The sequence below is a fragment of the Gymnoscopelus microlampas genome (genome assembly GCF_963454915.1).
Source record: "Gymnoscopelus microlampas genome assembly, chromosome: 19".
Classification (NCBI taxonomy): domain Eukaryota; kingdom Metazoa; phylum Chordata; class Actinopteri; order Myctophiformes; family Myctophidae; genus Gymnoscopelus; species Gymnoscopelus microlampas.
Window position 1 is genome coordinate 25016668 of NC_139956.1, and position 20846 is coordinate 25037513.

Consider the following 20846-nt stretch of genomic DNA (forward strand, 5'->3'; position numbering starts at 1 on the left):
GAATTGCCACTTGACGAACAGGCTCTTCAGATTCACATTGTGCACATATTCATACAACACACATATACACACACACAGCAAAACGGATGTAACCGCGCCAGATTAGTTTGAATAGCCTGGAATCACCCTTTAAATGTCTTCTCCAATCCCTCTCATCCTCAGCACAGCTGCCACTTACACGCACGCACGCGCGCGCGCGCGCACGCACGCACGCACGCACACACACACACACACACACACACACACACACACACACACACACACACACACACACACACACACACACACACACACACACACACACACACACACACACACACACACACACACACACACACACACACACACACACACACACACACACACACCTCAATAGTTGCAGCAAGCTTCTGCACGCGAACAAGCCTGGAAACCAGAAGAATGTACTGTACCAGTGCAAAAAAAAAAATGGCCCTCTACAGATTAGTCTGGCCCTGCTTGGTTGTGATTGTATTTCGCTGCCCCCGAAGTTGTGGGGCACCAATCAGGAACCAGTATGCAAATATGGGGCAGGGTTGATTTTTAATCCGCCACTTGAGAACGCAGGTTCCACTCAAGACAATCCAGACCAATATCTACGCAGTGATATTAGTCTGGCCATGCCAGGCTACACACACACACACACACACACACACACATACACACACTCGCTCAGAACATGAAGATGAAATATCCTACCTTGACGCCTCGGATCCGGAACTCGGCCAGACAGCGGCTCATCTTGCTGGCCGCCATCTGCAGGTCCTTGCCGCTGGCGATGACCTTGACCAGCAGGGAGTCGTAGTGCGGGGAGATGACGGCGCCCTGGAAGGCCGAGGCGCTGTCCAGGCGGATGCCCATGCCCTCGCCGCTACGGAACACCTGGAGAGAGACGACAGAACACAGACAGAGAGAGAGAGAGAGAGGGATTACAGACTTCATCAAGATGGACTTAACACATTCAACCCGGGAACGCATCCGTGTCATTTTAAGATTTCTTTGGCTATTCAAAAATTGCAGATCTACAAGCTTGTTGCCGCGCTACGAGCTTGTAGTTTGTAGTTTTCTGAAAAACGTATGTTCCTTTAACTCATTGAGTGCCATTAACGTGTTTCACGTGTTTTTACCGCTATGGCTCAGCGTGCCAATGACGTGTTTGACGTGTTTTTGAAAAAATAGTAAAAATAGTGTTTTTTTGAAAAACATGTTCAGAACCCAAGATATCATCATCTGAAGATTTGCAGCTCCATCCACTCCTTGTTTAACTCACAAAAGGCTGTATCTCGCTTCCTAAGCACTTTTTTTTTACTTAGAAAAAAACTCTGGCACTGGGACAACATCATTCTGAAATAATTCTGGCAATTCTGGCACTCACTGAGTTAATATCAGTAGTACTCTCTCAGTAGTAAACTCTACGCTTTTTCATGTCAAGGACCCCCAAAATGATATGTGTTTGGCCGCCGACCCCCATCTGAAAATGTTTTGTTCCAGGGACCCCACAGAATTTGTAGATAGGAAGAAATCTAAAATGACACAGATTATTTCACAGTCTAAATGGGTTAATTGAGTGTAGGATGCATGGAACAAGGCAAAATCTTATGACTGAAAATGTAATGATGTTGAGGTATTATGGTTCTAAACCTGTGCTGCTGCTGTTCCACATACAGCCAACCAGTTGAAGAAATCACAGATTGAGGATTTGACCTTTGCTTTTTTGAAATGTCTGCGACCATTCGTGTTCATGGAAGATGCTTCTAAACATGTACAGTATTCTATTGCTGGTTGGACCACTTCAAATCAATCTTAACCCATTAATACCTGGAACGCATCTGTGTCACTTTAGATTTCTTTGGCTATTCAAAAATAGCAGATATACAAGCTCATAGCGCGGCACCGAGTGCCGCGCTATGAGCTTGTAGATCAGCTATTTTTGAAAAATCTTGAAACATTTTTTTGTTTTTGTTTTTTCCAAAAACTGTCTGGATTTAGAAATGTTTTAAGAATCGCCTCAGGTCTTAAAGGGTTACATTAACTAATGGCCTAAAATATAGCCGATCTACAAGATCACAACACGTCGCATTGTTGTGAGCTTGTAGATCCGCTCATGTCGGTGTGCGACATGCTTTCAGAGACGACATGCTGGCTTGTAATGGAATCCAAATGACTGAAATCAATCGTGGCGACTGAGAACTTTAATCCATGAGGATTACATGGCATGTGTGGTGAGATCTGTTTACAGAGCCCATGGATGCATGCAGTAGTCACATCACATCCATGTGTTTGTGTCTGTGTCTGTATTTGAAGGGAATAGAGAAGATTGGTATAAATGAGGCATTTCATTATAAAAAACGGGTTTCTAATAATCAACCCCAACCCACAAAATACAGCCTCAGGTTCTACATGAAACTCTTCCCCTAAACAACCCCAATTATTATATCTGGATATCCCTGGGGCTGTGTGTGTGTGTGTGTGTGTGTGTGTGTGTGTGTGTGTGTGTGTGTGTGTGTGTGTGTGTGTGTGTGTCTGTGTCTGTGTGTCTCTGTGTGTGTGTGTGTGTGTGTGTGTGTGTGTGTGTGTGTGTGTGTGTGTGTGTGTGTGTGTGTGTGTGTGTGTGTGTGTTTTCTCCATCTTGAGGGTTATTCTGGCTATTTTTTTTATTAACACATTCAATCCGGGAACACATCTGCGTCACTTAAGATTTCTTTGGCTTTTCAAAAATAGCAGATACACAAGTGCCGCGCTATGAGCTTGAAGATCTGCCATTTTTGAAAGAAATCGTGAAAATGTGTGCAAATCTAAAAAGCGAACATTTGTAACTCAAATCTTTGCTTCTGCGGGTCCCTGGAACAAAATATTTTACAATAGTTCACTTTAAAAAATATATATTCAAAGATTTGCACACATTTTCACGGTTTTTCATAAATAGCAGATCTACAAGCTCCTAGTGCCGCGCTACGAGCTTGTAGATCTGCTATTTTTTAATAGCCAAAGAAATCTTAAAATGACACATTCCCAGATTCAATGGGTTAATCTACAGCAGATACATTTTTTGGTCTTGTTTCCACAGACTGGAGAGAACCAAGTGCCAATTGGTAGGGATAGCACAAGCGATGAACAAATAGTCTTGGCAGGAAGAGAAGGATGGAGAGGAGAGTTTCCTACAGCGTGTGGAACTCCATCGGGGGTGCAGCAGAGAGTTGACAGAAATACTCAACTACAACAAGGTTGTTTTACAGACATTATTCACCCAGAATATTTTCCAGATGATGAAATCGGGTGATTTCTGGCTACAGCTATAGTCTAGTTAGTCAAACCCCATCACTATTTGTGTGCTAATTCAACTCATTATTGTATCTACATAGATTTTTTGTAAAACTGTCTCCGTCTTTGACAAAGGTTTGACACGTTGGCTTAGCAGAGATCAGGAAAATCCATTTGTACAGCAGATTTGCTCAGAAAACTGCATTATGTGCAGAGAACCAATTGTGTTACGGAAGGGTGACTTGGCGTGAGAAACTTGGACAAATGGAATTGAACATAAATCAGGACTACATCTGCAGATTAATTCAATTACATTGCAATACGTAGAGTATAACTAACGACAAACGCCTTCAAACTAAATTGAAACAAAATTTGTTTCAATTTAGTTACGGTACTTTACGGTACATTTAATGCCAAAGTACCGTTTGTTTTTGAGAGGAATGCTTTTCTTTTATGCTAAGTGACATTAGTACACAATGAAACGGCAACAACGGCGTCAGGTAAACATATTAAGCTCAATTCCCTTTAAAGCTGTTCTGTCAAGGTGGTGAATGAGGAAATATGAATACTGCCATCCTCCATCACCCTCCCCATTAACTTCAACATCCACCCAATGTTGTTTGTCTACCTTCTAGCCATTACAACGTTCCAGTTCAATCCATTTAAATCCTCAATGCTGCACAATCAGCATTCAACAATGCCTTGTTGCTTACAAAGAGAATTCTCAAAATCCAATTGTAATCCGCAAACAATAGCAGATGATGGCACATTACTCAAGCGCTACATAAAAAACTTCCACATGACAGAGAATACAAAGTAAGAGACAGATATTAATGAGACACGTAGGAAACGAGAAGACATCGTGAAGAGTCCACGCCGACTGTCTCTTCACCTGTACTGTGAGATGTACACTTTAAGGATTCAAAGCCGTTGAATTTCAGGTTGTAACACACAGGACGTCTGTCATGAGCCTTTGATTCCAACTGACCTGGAGGTCAAAGATCAGCCACTTCCAAGCGGGACTGGCTCATAGAGAACCCTGCTGCTGTATTCCAGTGGTTCTCAACCTTTTCAGGCCGTGACCCCCCAAAATCAACATAACGTGAACTGGGGATCCCCCCACCCGGACAAGCACTTGGAGTTGTCGGAGTTGAGGCATTACATTTAGTTTGACTCCGTTCCATTGTGAAAATAGCAGATCTACATGAACTTGTAGATATGCTATTTTTGAATATCCCAAAGTATAAAATAATGGTTATGGCTAAACATCTAAAATGACACAGCTATGCGTTTCCCCCAAGAAGTCTCTGATTGAAGAATGTGTTACAGTACAGCTTGGTTTTCTCTACAGGGACAACAAAACAACAGACGAAGCCAGTCATTACTCATTATGTCACACAGTTTACTCCTGAACAGCCTTTCTGTGTTGTTTTACCAAGTCATCGCCCACTGAGATGCTGTTTCATCTGGGCCGCCATTTCAATCTAAAATAACAGCACTACTTTATGAACTGCACTGGTTTATACTGTGGTGGTTTTATCTGTTTACGGCAACGCGGTGGCCACTTTTATTCCCCCTAAGACCGGAGCAATATGGCACTTTATGAGAGTACAGCAGGTAAATTCTAAATGGTCTGCATTTCTATATCGCCTTTACCAAAGTGTTTTACAAAGTGCGTTACATTCCATTCACACACACATTCGCCTGGCATTGGCCAGACTGATAACGTGGATTCACTCACACATTGAGGAGGAACGTGCGAGTGAATCCACGTTATCAGTCTGGCAAATGCCAGGCTAAGAGGCAACCATGCAAGGCACCAACCTGCTCATCAAGAGCAAAAGGGATTTGTGTCTTGCTCAATGACACTTTATGACGCTAAACCAGAAGGAAATCAAACCAGGACCCCAGTGGTTTTCAACCCTTTTCATATCAAGGTCCATTATTTATTCAGCATTTGAGCCACGGACCACCATTTGATGAGGTTTAGAGTCTCAGACCCAAGACTTAAAATATTTTTGTTATCGTTGGATAAGATTGTGTCCACAATTCCATGCTGTATTGATGTGGAACCATAGGGGAGATGACAGGCAAACGTTGATCAAAATACTAATTATTTAATTAAGTAATGCAGATGTTTAACAATAATTTAACTCTTGAGAGCGTAAAATGAAACCAAATGGACCCGTAAGGGTCCATTTGGTTTCATTTTACGCTCTCAAGAGTTAAAGATCTAATAAGGGTCCATTTGGTTACCAATCATTTAGGCATAAAAGCTCAAAAACAAATCTTTAAAACAAATAAGTGAGACAAGTCATTTTCTACAGATTGCCTATTTTCAGCACGCAGATACATTTAGCTGGGGACCACCTGGAACCCCCTCATGAAGGACCACTGGTGGTCCCCGGGCCACTGGTTGAGAACCACTGTCCTCGATGATGGCCACTCTACCTTCTGGGCCACTGCCGCCCCCCCAGCTGGTCACTGCCTTTTGTGGCAAACTGCTTCCTCCACAATGTTGTCCTGGTCCGTTAATTTCTTCTACAGTAGGTGTGAATGGGCCACCATTTGCGAGTTGTGTGTTCCAAACGGCTAATTATCGTGATTTGTAGAGAGCCGATGTACTGTAGCAGGTATTATGCTGATGCCTCGCTCATCAGCATCTCATCTGCTCTCATCTCCTCCTTCACACAAAGCCCTTGGTAGTGAGCCACGATGGCGTTGTAATGCCTGATTTATATCTGCGTGCTGAAAATAGCCCATCTGTAGAAAATGACTCACTTCTTTATTTTTTTTTAAGATTTATTTTTGGTCTTTTATGCCTTTATGTGACAGGATAGTAGGCTGACAGGAAATGGGGAGAGATGGGGAGTAACAAACAAAGGCCGTCGCGGGTTCGGGAGTCGAACCCGCGACGTGCTGTAAGGCTACACTAGGCTTAGGTGCCTGGCCCGCTACGGCAGCAATCCGGGCCAACGTGTCTTACTTCTACTGGATCTCTTCTCCACAAGTCCCTCTGTAATATATTAGTTTGTATTTGTTGACGAAATTGTCAATATATTAAGTCATAGTTTTAGTCATCATAGCTTAGCTTTTATTTAGTTTTTAACTATTTTTCGTAGTAGTCAACAAACATTTTTCGTCATAGTTTTCGTCGTCAAAATTAACACTGCTCATCTCCTCCTCTCTCCCCATCCTCCTCTCCTCTTCCAGCACCTCTTTATCTTTGCTCCACGTCCTGTTCATCCACACACTAGTACAGGTACACAGAAATCCAAGTGTTTCCACAGCTGGAAAACCAACAAACATCTGTGCAGGTGTCAAACAGCCTAAACACGCGTCTGGTCTTGATTTGCACGCTTTTGTTCAGTCTCAGCCTGCCTACGTCTTCTCACGTCCTTGGGGAATTTTGGTAATCGTGCCAAAGCAGAAAATACGGCATTTAACATCCCCGCGTTTCATTTTTGTTAAATCCATATCGGGTTGACTTGAGTGCGATTTATTTTCAGCAACATAATCATACTGTTATGTACTTTGTACATGCACACAGCTGGGAGCTCGTTGGAAATGTGCGGATGGAATGCAGAAAAAGACTAAAAGCATCAGACACAATCGATCAACGTGTTAAAGGGATAGTTCACCCCCAAAATTACCTTTTTTCTAGCGATTAGTCACCCTTGGAGACTTGAATTCATGGATATCTATCAGTTTTTGTCGCATTCCTAGTAAGCCAATAATTTTGGTTCCGGTAGGAGACACAAAGAGTCTTCTTTGTGTCTCCTACCGGAACCGCTGCCAACCAGTCCGCTGGTCATCAAAATATTGGCTTAGGAATGCGACAAAAACAAAAAAATATCCATGAATTCAACTCTCCATGGAGTGACTAATCGATAAAAAGTACTTTTTTTGGTGAACTATCTCTTTACCATTTGACATGGTCCAATTAACCACTCAAGCCCTATATACTTTCTTGTACGTTAAATAGAGAAAATAATGTCTAATCGCTACATATATATAGCTTGTAGATCAGCTATTTTCGAAAATGGCCAAAATAACGAAGGGAGAAGAGCATGGAGGCAAACATGGATACACAAATACAAACCATTCGTCTTCCCAGGGTGTCATCTAAAACACATTGCATGTATTGCACACCATGCTGTTGCTTGTGTCAAGGGACTACTTACAAATGCATTGAACTTTACCCAAATCCTTGTTGAGAATATGAAAACCACATAAAATGCTTTGTCCAGTGTCATTATTTGATCCCCTCTGTGTACACATGGGGAATCACTCCGGTGTGGCCCCTTGTCAAATAACCCATTTAGACCGGGAACGCATCTGTGTGTCATTTTAAGATGTCTTTGGCTATTCAGCTTGTAGATCTGCTATTTTTAGAAAAATCATGAACATTTGTGACAATATTTTAATATATATATGTTTCTAAAGCGAACATTTGTAACTCACATCTTTGCTTCTGGGGGATTCTACAAATCTCTTCTAAACAGTTTTTTTGAAAAAACTTATGTTGCTATAATATTTGTGGTTCACAAACTTTTTTCATGTCAAGAACCCCCAAAATGATATGTATTTGGCCGCGGAATATCAAAATATTTTGTTCCAGGGACCCCCCCAGAAGCAAAGATTTGAGTTAAAAAATGTCTATATATATATTCATTCAAAGATTTGCACACATTTTCACAATAAAAAAAAAATAGCAGATCTACAAGCTCATAGCGCGGCACTCGGTGCCGTGCTATGAGCTTGTATATCTGCTATTTTTGAATAGCCCAAAGAAATAAAAAAAATGACACACAGATGCGTCCCCGGTCTTGACGGGATAAAATGTCATGTACATGAACCGCTCATCAGCCCACACACGCTCCGCTGAGCGGTCAATTTGTAACTCGGAGGTGTGCAGAACCGTGGCTCTGGCTGTGTGCGCTTCTGCCCCGTGTGTCACTATTACCATATTCCTATTTACATGTCTGTTATGTGCTAATGGCCGCCGGATGCACTTCATGATGCGTATGAGTGTATATGTGGACGTATTCATTTTAGCTGGTGGGCATGTGCAAATGAAAAGAGTATGCTGCCAATATATCACTCTAGAAAGCTGAGGGAGTGCCTTTCATTTGCCCCCCACACCCGCCCCAAGCCACCCCCCACACACACACACACACACACACTCATACACAGAGACAGAGAGAGAGAGAAAGAGAGCGAGTAAAGAGAGATGAGTCAAGGTGAAAAGACAAGTGCCTTGTTAATAATTTAAGGCCGAGGTGTCAAATCCTCTTACCTCAGGGTTCACATCTAACAAGAAGATCGCTCTTCTCTCTTTATCTGTCTGCGTACCTTTAAGACATTACAAGTAGACGGACTGTGCCAGAGAGCGGCCCCGCTCTCTCTCGGCACTGAAGCTAATAGCTAATTACAGGAGCTGAGAACCAGACTCTCAGTTTCCCCGTCTCTCAGAATCTAGAATCACCACTATCGCTCTGCAATGCAATCTCATTGATCAGCAGAAATCCCATTATCTCTTTTTTTTTTTCTTTACATTTTTATCCCACGATTTTGTAGCCCCATTTTTTACACCCAGTGCCAATTGTCTATGTAATCCTGGGCACTACACTCCCTCTGCCAACCTAGGGAGGCCAGGGCCGAGCTCATGCCTCCTTCAATGCATGAGAGCCAACTGACCTTCTTATCACCTGACAGGGGAGAGTTTCCCTGGTTGGACGTAGCGCGTGGAAGGAACACGTTATTCCAACCAGTTCCTTTCCCCTCCATCAGGCTCCCCGGCTGATGACGGGGGGAGGCAGTATTGTGACCAGGATGGGTACCTAACATGGGGAGAACATGCAAACTCCACACAGAAAGGCCCTTTCGCCAATAGAAATCCCTTTATCTCAATAGTAATACCACCTCCTAAGGGCTCGCACACATGCTTTGCCTGTAAATACAAGCAGGCACGGAATGCACGCCCACGAGCACAACTTCCCAGCAGAAATGGAATCTAACCTATGACACCCTCCAAGTATGGCAGAGCTCTTCATCCAGACCGCTAGACCCGGAGTGAACACAATTATGTTACAATAACACCACGCTCTGTTGATACTCTGACAAATCTCTTCCTCATCCAACGGTTGGTTCTCTGCTCAGCCCAATAACCTTATGAACCGTCACCTGATTCATACAGTACGCTATTGATTCCGCCTTTCTCTCTCTCTCTGTTTACCTCAGTCTCTCTTAATATAGCGCTTTTCTCCAGAAAGCTTTACAATGTACTTCACATTCACCCATTCACACATCGATGGTGGAGGAAACCATGCAAGGCACCAACTTGATCATCGCCTGCTAATACGATTAAAAAGATAATAAAAAATTACCTTCAAAACATTTTCAGGGTGGAAAAAAAGCTAAATCGAAAGTGTTCGAAAATAGTGAAAATGGCATATCTACAAGCCCAGAAGAGGATGCCACGCCTTGAGCGCTTGTGCAGTACATCGGCTATTTACACTCGTTTTGAAATACCGGTAGGATATAAGCGGTTAATTCATTCATAATGTGTTTTTCATTCATAAAGTTTGGATCCCAGGAGAGACACCAGGTCCCAAACTGAAAAAAAGTTTGAGAACCCCCGCACCAATCTATCCTTCGTACAGAACACTGTCTTTCTCTCTTAGGCGGTGGGAGAGGTGTGTTAAATAAGGTATTTAGTGGGCTCATTACAGTAGCCACTTGTCTCTTCCCAGCCCGCTGTTCCTCTCTGATGGATGCAGCCATCTCCAGGCACTAACTGCACGTTATCAGAAATTCAATGAAAATAAAAAGGCTGATTACTGCATTGTTATCCACACGTTCTTTCAAAGTAATAGCGCCTGGATCACTCTCGTTGACGGCAGAGACAGTAACCTTAACACATTAAGACCTGAGGACCCGATTCTACAAATGTCTTCTAAATCCTAACCATTTTCTGAAAAACGTGCGTCGCTCAAAACTTTTTCCATGTCAAGGACCCCAAAAATTAGCCTATATGTATTTGGCCACGGACCGCCATCTCAAAATATGTTGTTCCAGGGACTCCCAGAAGAATATTTGAGTTTAAAATATTCACTAAAAATATACTGTCTTCAAAGATTAACTTTTCATGCGTTTTGAAAAATAGCAGATCTACAAGCTCATAGCGCGGCACGAAGTGACGCGCTGTGCGCTTGTAGATCTGCTATTTTTGAATAGCCAAAGTATAACATCATGGTTAAAGTGGTTGAAATGATTGTGAAGCTACATTCACTAAAATGACACAGATGCTTTCCCGGTTTTGATGGGTTAATGAGCATGGGAACATCTCAGACATCACAGAACATTTCAGTCAGCAGGACTCAAATAAAACCCATGCATATTTTATGGAGCAAGAGTGAGACGAGGTCTCCCAAGTCTCCAAGACAGGTTTTCAAGAACTGAAATGAAACCAACTGGCTTCACCTAGCTCTGCAAGACACCTTATCTTGTTTTTTTATTTATTTTTACTTACTTTTTATGATTTACTTCAAGGTCACTGCAGTTTGACATGACACGTCAGCTATTATTCTGACATGTTTAGACAGCAAGAGCTCTCAATTCCACTCACAGAGACGTGTGTGTGTGTGTGTGTGTGTGTGTGTGTGTGTGTGTGTGTGTGTGTGTGTGTGTGTGTGTGTGTGTGTGTGTGTGTTTGTGCGTGTGCGTGTGTGTGTGTGCGCGTGCGTTTCGTGACCTTGTTGGCAAAGTTACAAGCCTAACTTAAAAACAACAACATCATGGACTTGAACAGTTTTTAATTAATATATTATGTTGCTTGATTATGATAAATTAATGCGTTTGGGGAGTCTAACCTTAAAAGTTTTAGAGTTTTTCTACAGACCTCATAAAGGTACTTACAAAAAAGGGCTGCACTTTTCGTGTAATTAATTGCCTCAAAAAAATATATTTTTTCCTTCAAAAAGTAGTTTGTCATGAGAACATCCAAGCAGAACGTGAACATTAAGCAGAGATGAAGCGACGTAATTTTTATTCGAAACAAGGCATGAACCTGTATGAATGAGGCATCGACTACTACTGTATATAGTAGTCGAATAGTTTTGATGCTAAATACTCGCCGGTGATTTTCAAATTGTTTATTGTCACGCCACCTTATTAAGGGTGAATATATGAGACATGGGCGCATATACTATCCAATTCTGATTGTGGATACTTGCCAAGCCTTTATGACTCTGTAATGGCTTTCTGTGTTGGAAACGATGGCACCAACTTTAAACAGTGGCTGCACCTCATCAAGAAGTTAATCCATGTCACACTGAATCCACTTAGGTACCCTACTGTTCATGTTGGCCAAAATCCTCAAGGCTCCTTAGAACATTGGTTCTCAAAGTGGGGTCCCCAGGGGTCCTTAGGGGGGTTCTGGGGGGTCCCCAGCAAAAGTAGTTAATGTAGCATCACAATCATTTTAACCACTTTAAACTTTTATACTTTGGCTATTCAAAAATAGCAGATATATAAGCTTGTAGATCTGCTATTTTTCAAAAATCGTGAACATTAATGAACATTAATGTTCACACAAATCTTTGCTTCTGGGGGTCCCTGACACAACATATTTTCAGATGGGGGTCCGCGGCCAAATACGTTTTTTTTTTCAATTTGGGGGTCCTTGACATGACAAAGTTTGAGAACCACTGCCTTAGAAGACATAGATGACTAGGTTTAACACTTAGCTTGGGGCGTCTCTCTCTCTCTCTCTAGTTTCAGTAACTTCAGGTTTTGTTTATGTACTGTACTGTATGGTACTGAATGAGAAGTGCGCACACACTTAATGTATAAAACCGTTAATGTATATATATATATATTAAAAAAGGATCTGCAGAGAAAGAGTGCACAGGCATTCTCGAGCACACTCGCACATCATTTCTGACAGCTACATATATTATGTAGCAGTGAGAGTGACGGCTATATCTGAGCTCCAACTGATCAAGTGCCAATTAGAGAGGTGCAGACTGAGCCTTTGGGGTGAGAAGTGAGAGAACCAAGAGATAGAGGAAGACTCAGACAGACGATATGAAACAGACGGTTATAGCAATAGAGAGGAGATACAAGAGCAGTGTTAATAATTGAAGCGGCGCCGCGTGAGAGAGAGAAGTCATGAGACAGACAGAGAGAGAGAGAGGGAAGCTGTAGGGGAGAAAGGAAGGGAGGCAAGCAGACAAGAGCGAAGGAGAGAGAAGACTACCACATTAGCTGGTAATTGACCATTTTTATCTGCCGGTGGACGAACGGAGAAAATAAATGCTGGAAAATGAAAGGCCGCCCACTCATGCTGTATTGTCTGGTGGCAAAAAAATAGAAATAAAATGACTAAATCACCCTCTATACGCTTGTTATATGGGATTCAGACTTGGTACATGTTTCTCTGTAAAAGGCCCTGACAATAGTCGATAAATGCATAGAATTTCGAACAAAGTAATTTGAAAAAGTACCCCATCCATTGTGTTCCGTTCACACAAAACATTGCAGGTTCAATGCCATGGTGTATGGCACACGTCATCGCCACACCTCTCTCCCTTTCTCTTGCAGATTCCTCTCACTCTCAATGGCCTAGTGCCCTAGGGAGTCCTCAGCGTTACAATAGGGGGTCCGCCAAATATTTGTGTGGTGGGGAACGTTAGCCGAAAATAGCCGATCTACAAGCTCACAACGCCGCTGCGAGGCGTTGTGAGCTTGTAGATCAGACCAGGTAGAGAGCCAACGGTTGAGGGTTTAAAGGTTAACTATCTGAAAAATCCACATTAACATGAATCTAGCTATCTATGCAATCTATGAAAAAGTTTAATCTGCAACACAATTTTATACAATAATGTAGTGGGGAGGTCCCTGCTTCATCTCTCTCTCTCAGCTAATAGTCAGGGGATATTAAAAAAGTCTTGGAATAAATTCCTTACCAAAAAAAATCTTCACCAATGTGTTTGCAAAGGTGTCTAGTAACACATCACAACTTTATTGAAATTCTGTATCCCTAGGAGAATTTTTGACAGCTCCTTAAAGTTGGAGTACCCACCATAACCTTGGTTAAAAAAAAATCCCCCAAAAAAATTTCCAAATCCAAATTTATTTCTGTTTTAAGTAGCATGTGAGGTGTCAAACTAGGGTGTTTTTATGATTCTGAATCCATTGCAATCATTTGTTTTGCACCAAAACCACTCCTTGGGCTAAAAACGGCCCAATCTCAATGGGCTTTTTACACAAAAAGTATACATGGCTATGGCCGTTTTTAGCCCAAGGAGTGGTTTTGGTGCAAAACAAATGATTGCAATGGATTCAGAATCATAAAAACACCCTAGTTTGACCCCTCACATGCTACTTAAAACAGAAATAAATTTGGATTTTTTTTTATTTTTTTTTAACCAAGGTTATGGTGGGTACTCCAACTTTAAGGAGCTGTCAAAAATTCTCCTAGGGATACTGAATTTCAATAAAGTTGTGATGTGTTACTAGACACCTTTGCAAACACATTGGTGAAGATTTTTTTTGGTAAGGAATTTATTCCAAGATTGGAAAATATTCTGCTAATATCCCCTATAAGGGGTCCTTGGGCTGAAAAAAAGTTGAAGACCCTAATATAGCAAAAAAATAATGCTGGGTGTTTGGAAATATAATGATGACACCAGCTTTTGCTGTACTGCTCCATGTTTAGAAATAATGACAACAGCAGCGTCTGCTGTACGGCCCTCCACTATGTGGGCAATATTTCTTCATCTAATTGGACAGTAGAGTCTAGTTGAGCTCCATTTTCAATCCCAAGCTGTTGTGCTCAACAAATTAACCACTATTTATACATGAATATCAACACGGTACTTTAGAGAGGCGTGTGTGTGTGTGCGTGTGTGTGTGTGTGTGTGTGTGTGTGTGTGTGTGTGTGTGTGTGTGTGTGTGTGTGTGTGTGTGTGTGTGTGTGTGTGTGTGTGTGTGTGTGTGTGTGTGTGTGTGTCTCTCTCTCTCTCTCTCTCTCATGGTTCCTGCTGCTACTTTTTTTTAAACTACAAAATGATGGAGCGCACATGAAACAAAAAAAACAAAAAAATCACCAACTTCTTAACGTCTGAAGTTATTCAGCTATTATTCTATCCACAGCAGCAATGATAATCAATAAGTGTCCATTTACCCGCTGCAGTTACAGTCTAGAGTCTACCAGCCATTTTATTCAATACAGGAATAACAACCTGTGTGACAGAAAGGACCCAACAAGCGAAAAGAAAAATAAAGACATACAGAAAGGGAAATTAGTTCTGAGGCCAATTCAGAATAGCATCACAAATCAGATTGGAATATATTATATTGTTTATATCAAGTGTGAACAGCAAAAAACTTTTTTTTTTACAAACACACAGAAAAGCACATGTGACGCATCGCGGCAGGTTGTGAGCTTGTAGATCAGCGAATTCAGCAAGAGACACGGTCGTTCTACTAGAGTATTACTCACGTACTCACCTATTGTCTGAATACACAAATCCAATCAGATCACTTTTGCAAATAACTGTGTGGTCAGTCGGTCCAAAAGATCAGATTTGAGGAACATATTGGATTTGTCTGCAGTCTGAACAAAGCCTGCGATGAGGGCATGGTCTCTCTGTTATTCCTGTGATAGCCAACGTACACTCCCTCCCGCCAGTTTCATTCCATATTGACTTTAAAATTGTATTGATAATATTTAACCCATTCTAAATCGTAATGTTGCTATATCAGTGCATTGGTGATCAAACTTTTTCATGTCAAGGACCCCCAGAAGCAAAGATTTGGGTTAAAAATGTTTTCTTTAAAAATATATATTTTCAAAGATTTGTAAAATATTCAAGATTTTCAAAAATAGCAGATCTACAAGCTCATAGCGTGGCACGAAGTGACGCGCTATGAATTTACTTTGTATTGATCATCAACTTTAAATGGCTTTGCTTCCAAATGATTGCACAAAATGGATTTACTGACTCTCTGTGCCTGGGTGTTTTCTGAGATTGGTGGATGTCTTGTGATCAAAGGTGACCGGACCTTAGCTGTTAAGCATAGTTCAGGCCAAAGATTCATGATGAGACAAAACCACTTTAAGTGTAATTTATACTTCGTCATACGACGGTGTGTCACTCAACGAAAACAGCTAATTTACAAGCTCACAACATGTCATGCCATATTGAAGGTCGGCTACTTCTGATGCAGTACAAAAACGTAAGCATATAATGAGGCAGAGAAAAATCACAGCGGTCTGGATTTCCCTGTAGAGCCTGCATACTGTGGAACATTCTGACTTCAGGATGACTACAACCTATAGTGACATTTAAATCCCTTCTTAAAGCCTTCTATTATACTGTATGAAAGTGTTTATGAATTCTTAAATATAGGTCACTGGGTTTCATCATTTCACTACTGCCGTTTTAAACGTTATGTTATCCCCCAATGTTTATGAATCCTGTGTCGTTTTCATTCGTTGCATTTTTATCTGCTGTTCTTTATCTCTATAGGTTTTATTGTGGTTTCTTTTCCTGCTGCATAAATAGTTATTATGAACAACATATTTGTTGGAGAGAGAGAGAGAGAGAGAGAGAGAGAGAGAGAGAGAGAGAGAGAGAGAGAGAGAGAGAGAGAGAGAGAGAGAGGTTACAATTTCAGATACTTCTCTCTTCTGATCGCCCCACGAGGAGCTTTGCATCCAACTGTATTAAGAATCTGTCACAAAACAGAAGACATGCTGTCACTTACTGCTTGTATGTGTAAATGCACTTTGAAATGACGGACATCGCCGTCAATAGCAGTGAATGTGTTAAAGTGGTTCAAATCTAAAATGCTTTCCCAGTCTCAATGGGTTAAGATAAGTTTTGAAACACTGGCATTGCAGACATTACATGTTGTTGTGAGACTGCTTCCACTTGTAGACAGACAGACAGACTTGCTTAATCCCCTGACATAAATGTTTGATTAGTTAGAGTATGAGGAGGATGAAAGCTTTAGAACCACACAACCAGGGACCTCTGAGAAAGAGGCAGACAGAGAACCAAGGGGTCCAGAGAGAGAGAGAAAGAGAGAGAGAGAGAGAGAGAGAGAGAGAGAGAGAGAGAGAGAGAGAGAGAGAGAGAGAGAGAGAGAGAGAGAGAGAGAGAGAGAGAGAGAGAGAGAGAGAGACATGGAACTATTGGGGGAAAAAAATACAATTTTGAGGTATTTTCACTTTACTGGAGTATTTCCCATTTTCAATACTTTTACTTCTACTCCACTACATCTCAGAGGAAAATATTGTACTTTTACTCTTGAGAGTTAAATTATTGTTAAACATCTACATCTGCAAACATCTACATTATTTATTGGATTATTATATAATTTACAAGAAGTCTACACAATTAGAGAATGTTCTAATTGATCAACGTTTTATGTTTGCCTATCATCTGTCCTATGGTACCAACATCAATACAGCATGGAATTGTGGACAAAATCTTATCCAACGATAACAAAATACGTTTTGGGTCTGAGCGTCTAAACCTCATCAAATGGTGGTCAGTGGCTCAAATGCAGAATAGATAATGGACCTTGATATGAAAAGGGTTGAAACCCACTGTGAGAGACCATTACTGGGCAACTAACGTCACACACACGTAGCTGGCTACTTTCATGACTCAGCTGAATAGTGTAACCCTACACTAGTGAATGGAACACCCTGCGTGAATGAAAGAGAGAGGTGAGAGAGAGCATTTTGAATGTGTGTGTGTGAGAGAGAGAAATGAGGTATTCTGAGTGGGTTGCTATGGTAGCAGTGATGTTTGTTCTTTACAGAATATTATTGAATATTCTATGGCCATTGAGAAACACGCGGTTCAGTATATAAGCTCCCCTGTGAACAAATGTGTTGAATGTGACAAGGACCAGACTTGTAGAGAATGATAAAACCTCGAAAAGAATCACACTGCGACAAAAACTCACTCCCACACATTTTCCACTCCTCTGAAAAAGCTGCTTTTACACAAACTGATGGGAAAGGGAAAGATTTGCGTAAGTAAAAGTATCAATACCACAATGTAGAAGTACACTTTTACAAGTAAAAGGCCTGTGTTCAAAATGTTACTTGAGTAAAAGTACAAAAGTCTTGGCATCAAAATAATATTTAAGGTACCAAAAGTAAAAGTACTAAAATATTTGAAAATAGCAGATCTACAAGCTCACAACGCGTCGCGATGCGACGCGTTGTGTGCTTGTAGATCGGCTATTTTCAAATAGCCTATGTATAAAATAGGGCTAAAGTGGTTAATGTGTGTTTTATAATGTAATAATTGCAAAGTAACTAACTAAAGTTTTCAAATACTTGTAGTGGAGTAAAAAAACAATATTTGCTTCTGAGACGTAGTGGAGTAGAAGTAAAAGTATTGAAAATGGTAAAGTAAAACTTCCTCAAAGGTGTACTTACAGTAAGTACAGTACTTGAATAAATGTACTTAGTTACTTTACACCACTGAGTACAGTATCGAGGACCTTGGACTGTGTTGTCAACGGAACCAACAAACCAAAACATTATAGGCATAAAAGGTATTTGAGGAATCTAATCAATATATATATTGTACATTACATACAGTAGCCTACAGTGCAATACTTCATGTGTGAAATGTATGAACACCAATTATCTATCACCTACACACATAAAAACTAACAGAAGAATACACACACTAATTGATTTAGTGATTTTTTATAGCGCCTAACTTCGAAAACCCAAGGACGCTTCTCATTAACAAAAATAAAACATACTTTAAAAAGGTTCAAAGTAAGTGCACTGCTTAATTGTTTTTTTTTCTTCTTACCCCTAGCAACGAACCACTTCCCTTTCATACAGTACTTCCTCTCTTCCTATTGGTTTAGCCGAAATGCCTTGACATTATCCGATCCGAACTAAATGGACACTGTGTCAATTGGGAGCATTGGTGGGCTGGAATATTGAACACCGATAGCATCGACTGGACAACAGATAGTTGTCGTGGATCAATACAGGGACCTCTTTTCACTCACTCACACACACACACACACACACACACAGATTTCCCCCACTCTGCTTAGAGCTCCCTGGCGAATAGGGGGCCAATACAGAAGCCATTGACGGATACTTTCACTGTTCAGTGACTTGTCACAGGTCCAGAGAGAGAGAGAGAGAGAGAGAGAGAGAACGAGTGAGAGACCAGGCCTAATTATTCATCTTTAATTGAAAAGTATGTGCTAACACACCCACACACACACACCCCTCCACACACACACCACAAAGACCGTTTGCAGGGATTTAGCACCCACATTTGCCAGATTTTATATAGCAGTAATAGTGTGACTAAAACAGAGGAGCTCCCCTCATCTCTGTAAAGTCCCCCTGGCAAACATCCATCAGTTATAATGTCCATAAAGTCAGCCTTAGAATCGCCAGTAAATATGACAGTTTAATGGAACTAACATTTAATTCCTTAGAAACCGTAACAATGAGAAGAATTAATATGAGACCAGTTCTGGTCAGAGCTTACGCACGCACACGCACACACACACACACACACACACACACACACACACACACACAAACACACACACCACCTAAACAAGAGTTTGTTGTGCACTTCCACTGACATGGAGGGGTCCTACAACACAGTATATCTATCTGTGTCGACTTGCGGGACATGCTAATTGGCTGTGCTTGATCGGTGCTTGTCTAAGCTCATCTGAAACGGTGTTGACCACCGGGGTCAGATCCTGAATCCCTCAGTATAACCACTCAGCCTCTCTCCCCTTCTCTTTCAATTTCCCTTCCCTCCTTTTGATTTCACTTCCATTTTCTTTCTCTATAGAGGCTCTATTTTTCACTCTTGTTGGCACACAAACCATTACCTCCCTTGATGCCACTCCTCACTTCTTCTTATTCTTCTCCTCTCTCTCTGTCTTCAGGGTATCCCGTCTTTATTTATTTCTTATTTTTAGCGGTGCCAACCGCTCTACACTTGACTTTGTCCGTCCGTATGTCCGTCTGTCCGTTTGAGCACGGGCTTTAAACAGCTATAACTCCAGTTCGCAGCATGCCAGCAAGTGGACGAGCATTGACTGCTGAAGCCCCGCCCCGCCCTATTATAGCGCCACCAGGAGGCCACTGGCTTTAAACAGCTATAACTCCAGTTTGCAGCATGCCACCAAGTCCAAATTTGGTATGTGGACTTACACCACCAATAGGGACGAGCATTAATTGCTGAAGCCCCGCCCCGCCCTATTATAGCGCCACCAGGAGGCCCCGCCCCAAAGGCACCGCTTCCTTCACACAGGGTGTGATTTTTCTTACTGTGTCTGGGTTTCCGTTTGTCGGTATGTGCTGGCCATTGGTCGATTTAAATATTTTTTTCTTATTTTTTACTTGCCTCTCCCTCCTCCCTCCCCCTTAATTGAAAATAAAAAGATTGATATAAGAAAAAAGAAAGAAAGAAATGTATTGAAATGTATTGAAATCCTAATTGACCGGTAGATAGAAATATCGCTGGCCATCGTGGCCGGATTGATAATGCTATTTTATTATTATTATTATAATTATAATTATTATTTGGTTATTAAATAAATTAACTCAGCATTACAATATGTAGTTTACAACCATTAAAATCACATTTAAGGTTTCTTATGAGCATAAATTGACTGGAAACAAATCAGTGCAGTTTAATTGCAGCCTATCAGATTATTAGTCTACTGCAATTTTGCAGTAGACTAATAATCTGATCCCAGATCAGCATAAATCATCAGAGCACTTTACACGTTTCTCTCCTGTTCAGAGCTGAGTACGGGTCTTAATGATAAACCGACCCTGGACTCGTGGTGATAGAATCTGAACCGACTGGGGGCAAATTGACCATGATAAAACACGGACCCGAAGTCGCACGGCCGTCACTTATTGTCAAAGCAGACACAGCTGCTGACAGTGAGTGTCAATGGAGAGAACAGTGGGACAGTCGTGGAATAACTTCACATTTCAGGCAAGTTGACGTGACTACCCTTTGGCATCATGATGTCAAGAAACATAACCGCAGGGGTAGTACTCACATGTTTTACTTAAGTAAGTATCAATACTGCAATGTAGAAATACTCTGTTACAAGTACAAGTCCGGAATTTTGAATTCCCTAACCCTAAAGTACAAAAATATTGGTATCAAAATGTACCAAAAGTAGAAAGTACTCATTTTGCAGAATGTCCCACTTCACAAGTTTACAAATGTATAAAATGTATAAATATCTTTTGAAAATGGCAGATCTACAAGCTCACAATGTGTCGCATCGCGACGCATTGTGAGCTTGTAGATCGGCTATTTTCAAATGGCCGAAATGTATATATAGGGCTTAAGTGGGTAATTATGTTTTGTAATAATAATCAAAATCTTCAAAGTAACTTCAAACTAAAGTTTTCTAATAATTGTTATGGAGTAAAAAGTTCAACATTTGACTCCGAGATGTGGTGGAGTAGTAGTACTGAAAATCGGAAATACTCCAGTAAAGTAATAATACCT

General features: G+C 41.2%; 1 protein-coding gene across 1 annotated transcript in view; it reads right to left on the minus strand.

The window, feature by feature from the left end:
- The window catches only part of LOC311034334 (pyruvate carboxylase, mitochondrial-like), a 454227-nt gene that overhangs the window by 224551 nt on the left and 208830 nt on the right, over positions 1–20846 (minus strand). The window contains exon 12 of the mRNA XM_084042211.1: positions 718–900. Within this exon, the coding sequence (XP_083898337.1) occupies positions 718–900 (183 nt within the window). The remainder of the gene's footprint in view (positions 1–717; positions 901–20846) is intronic.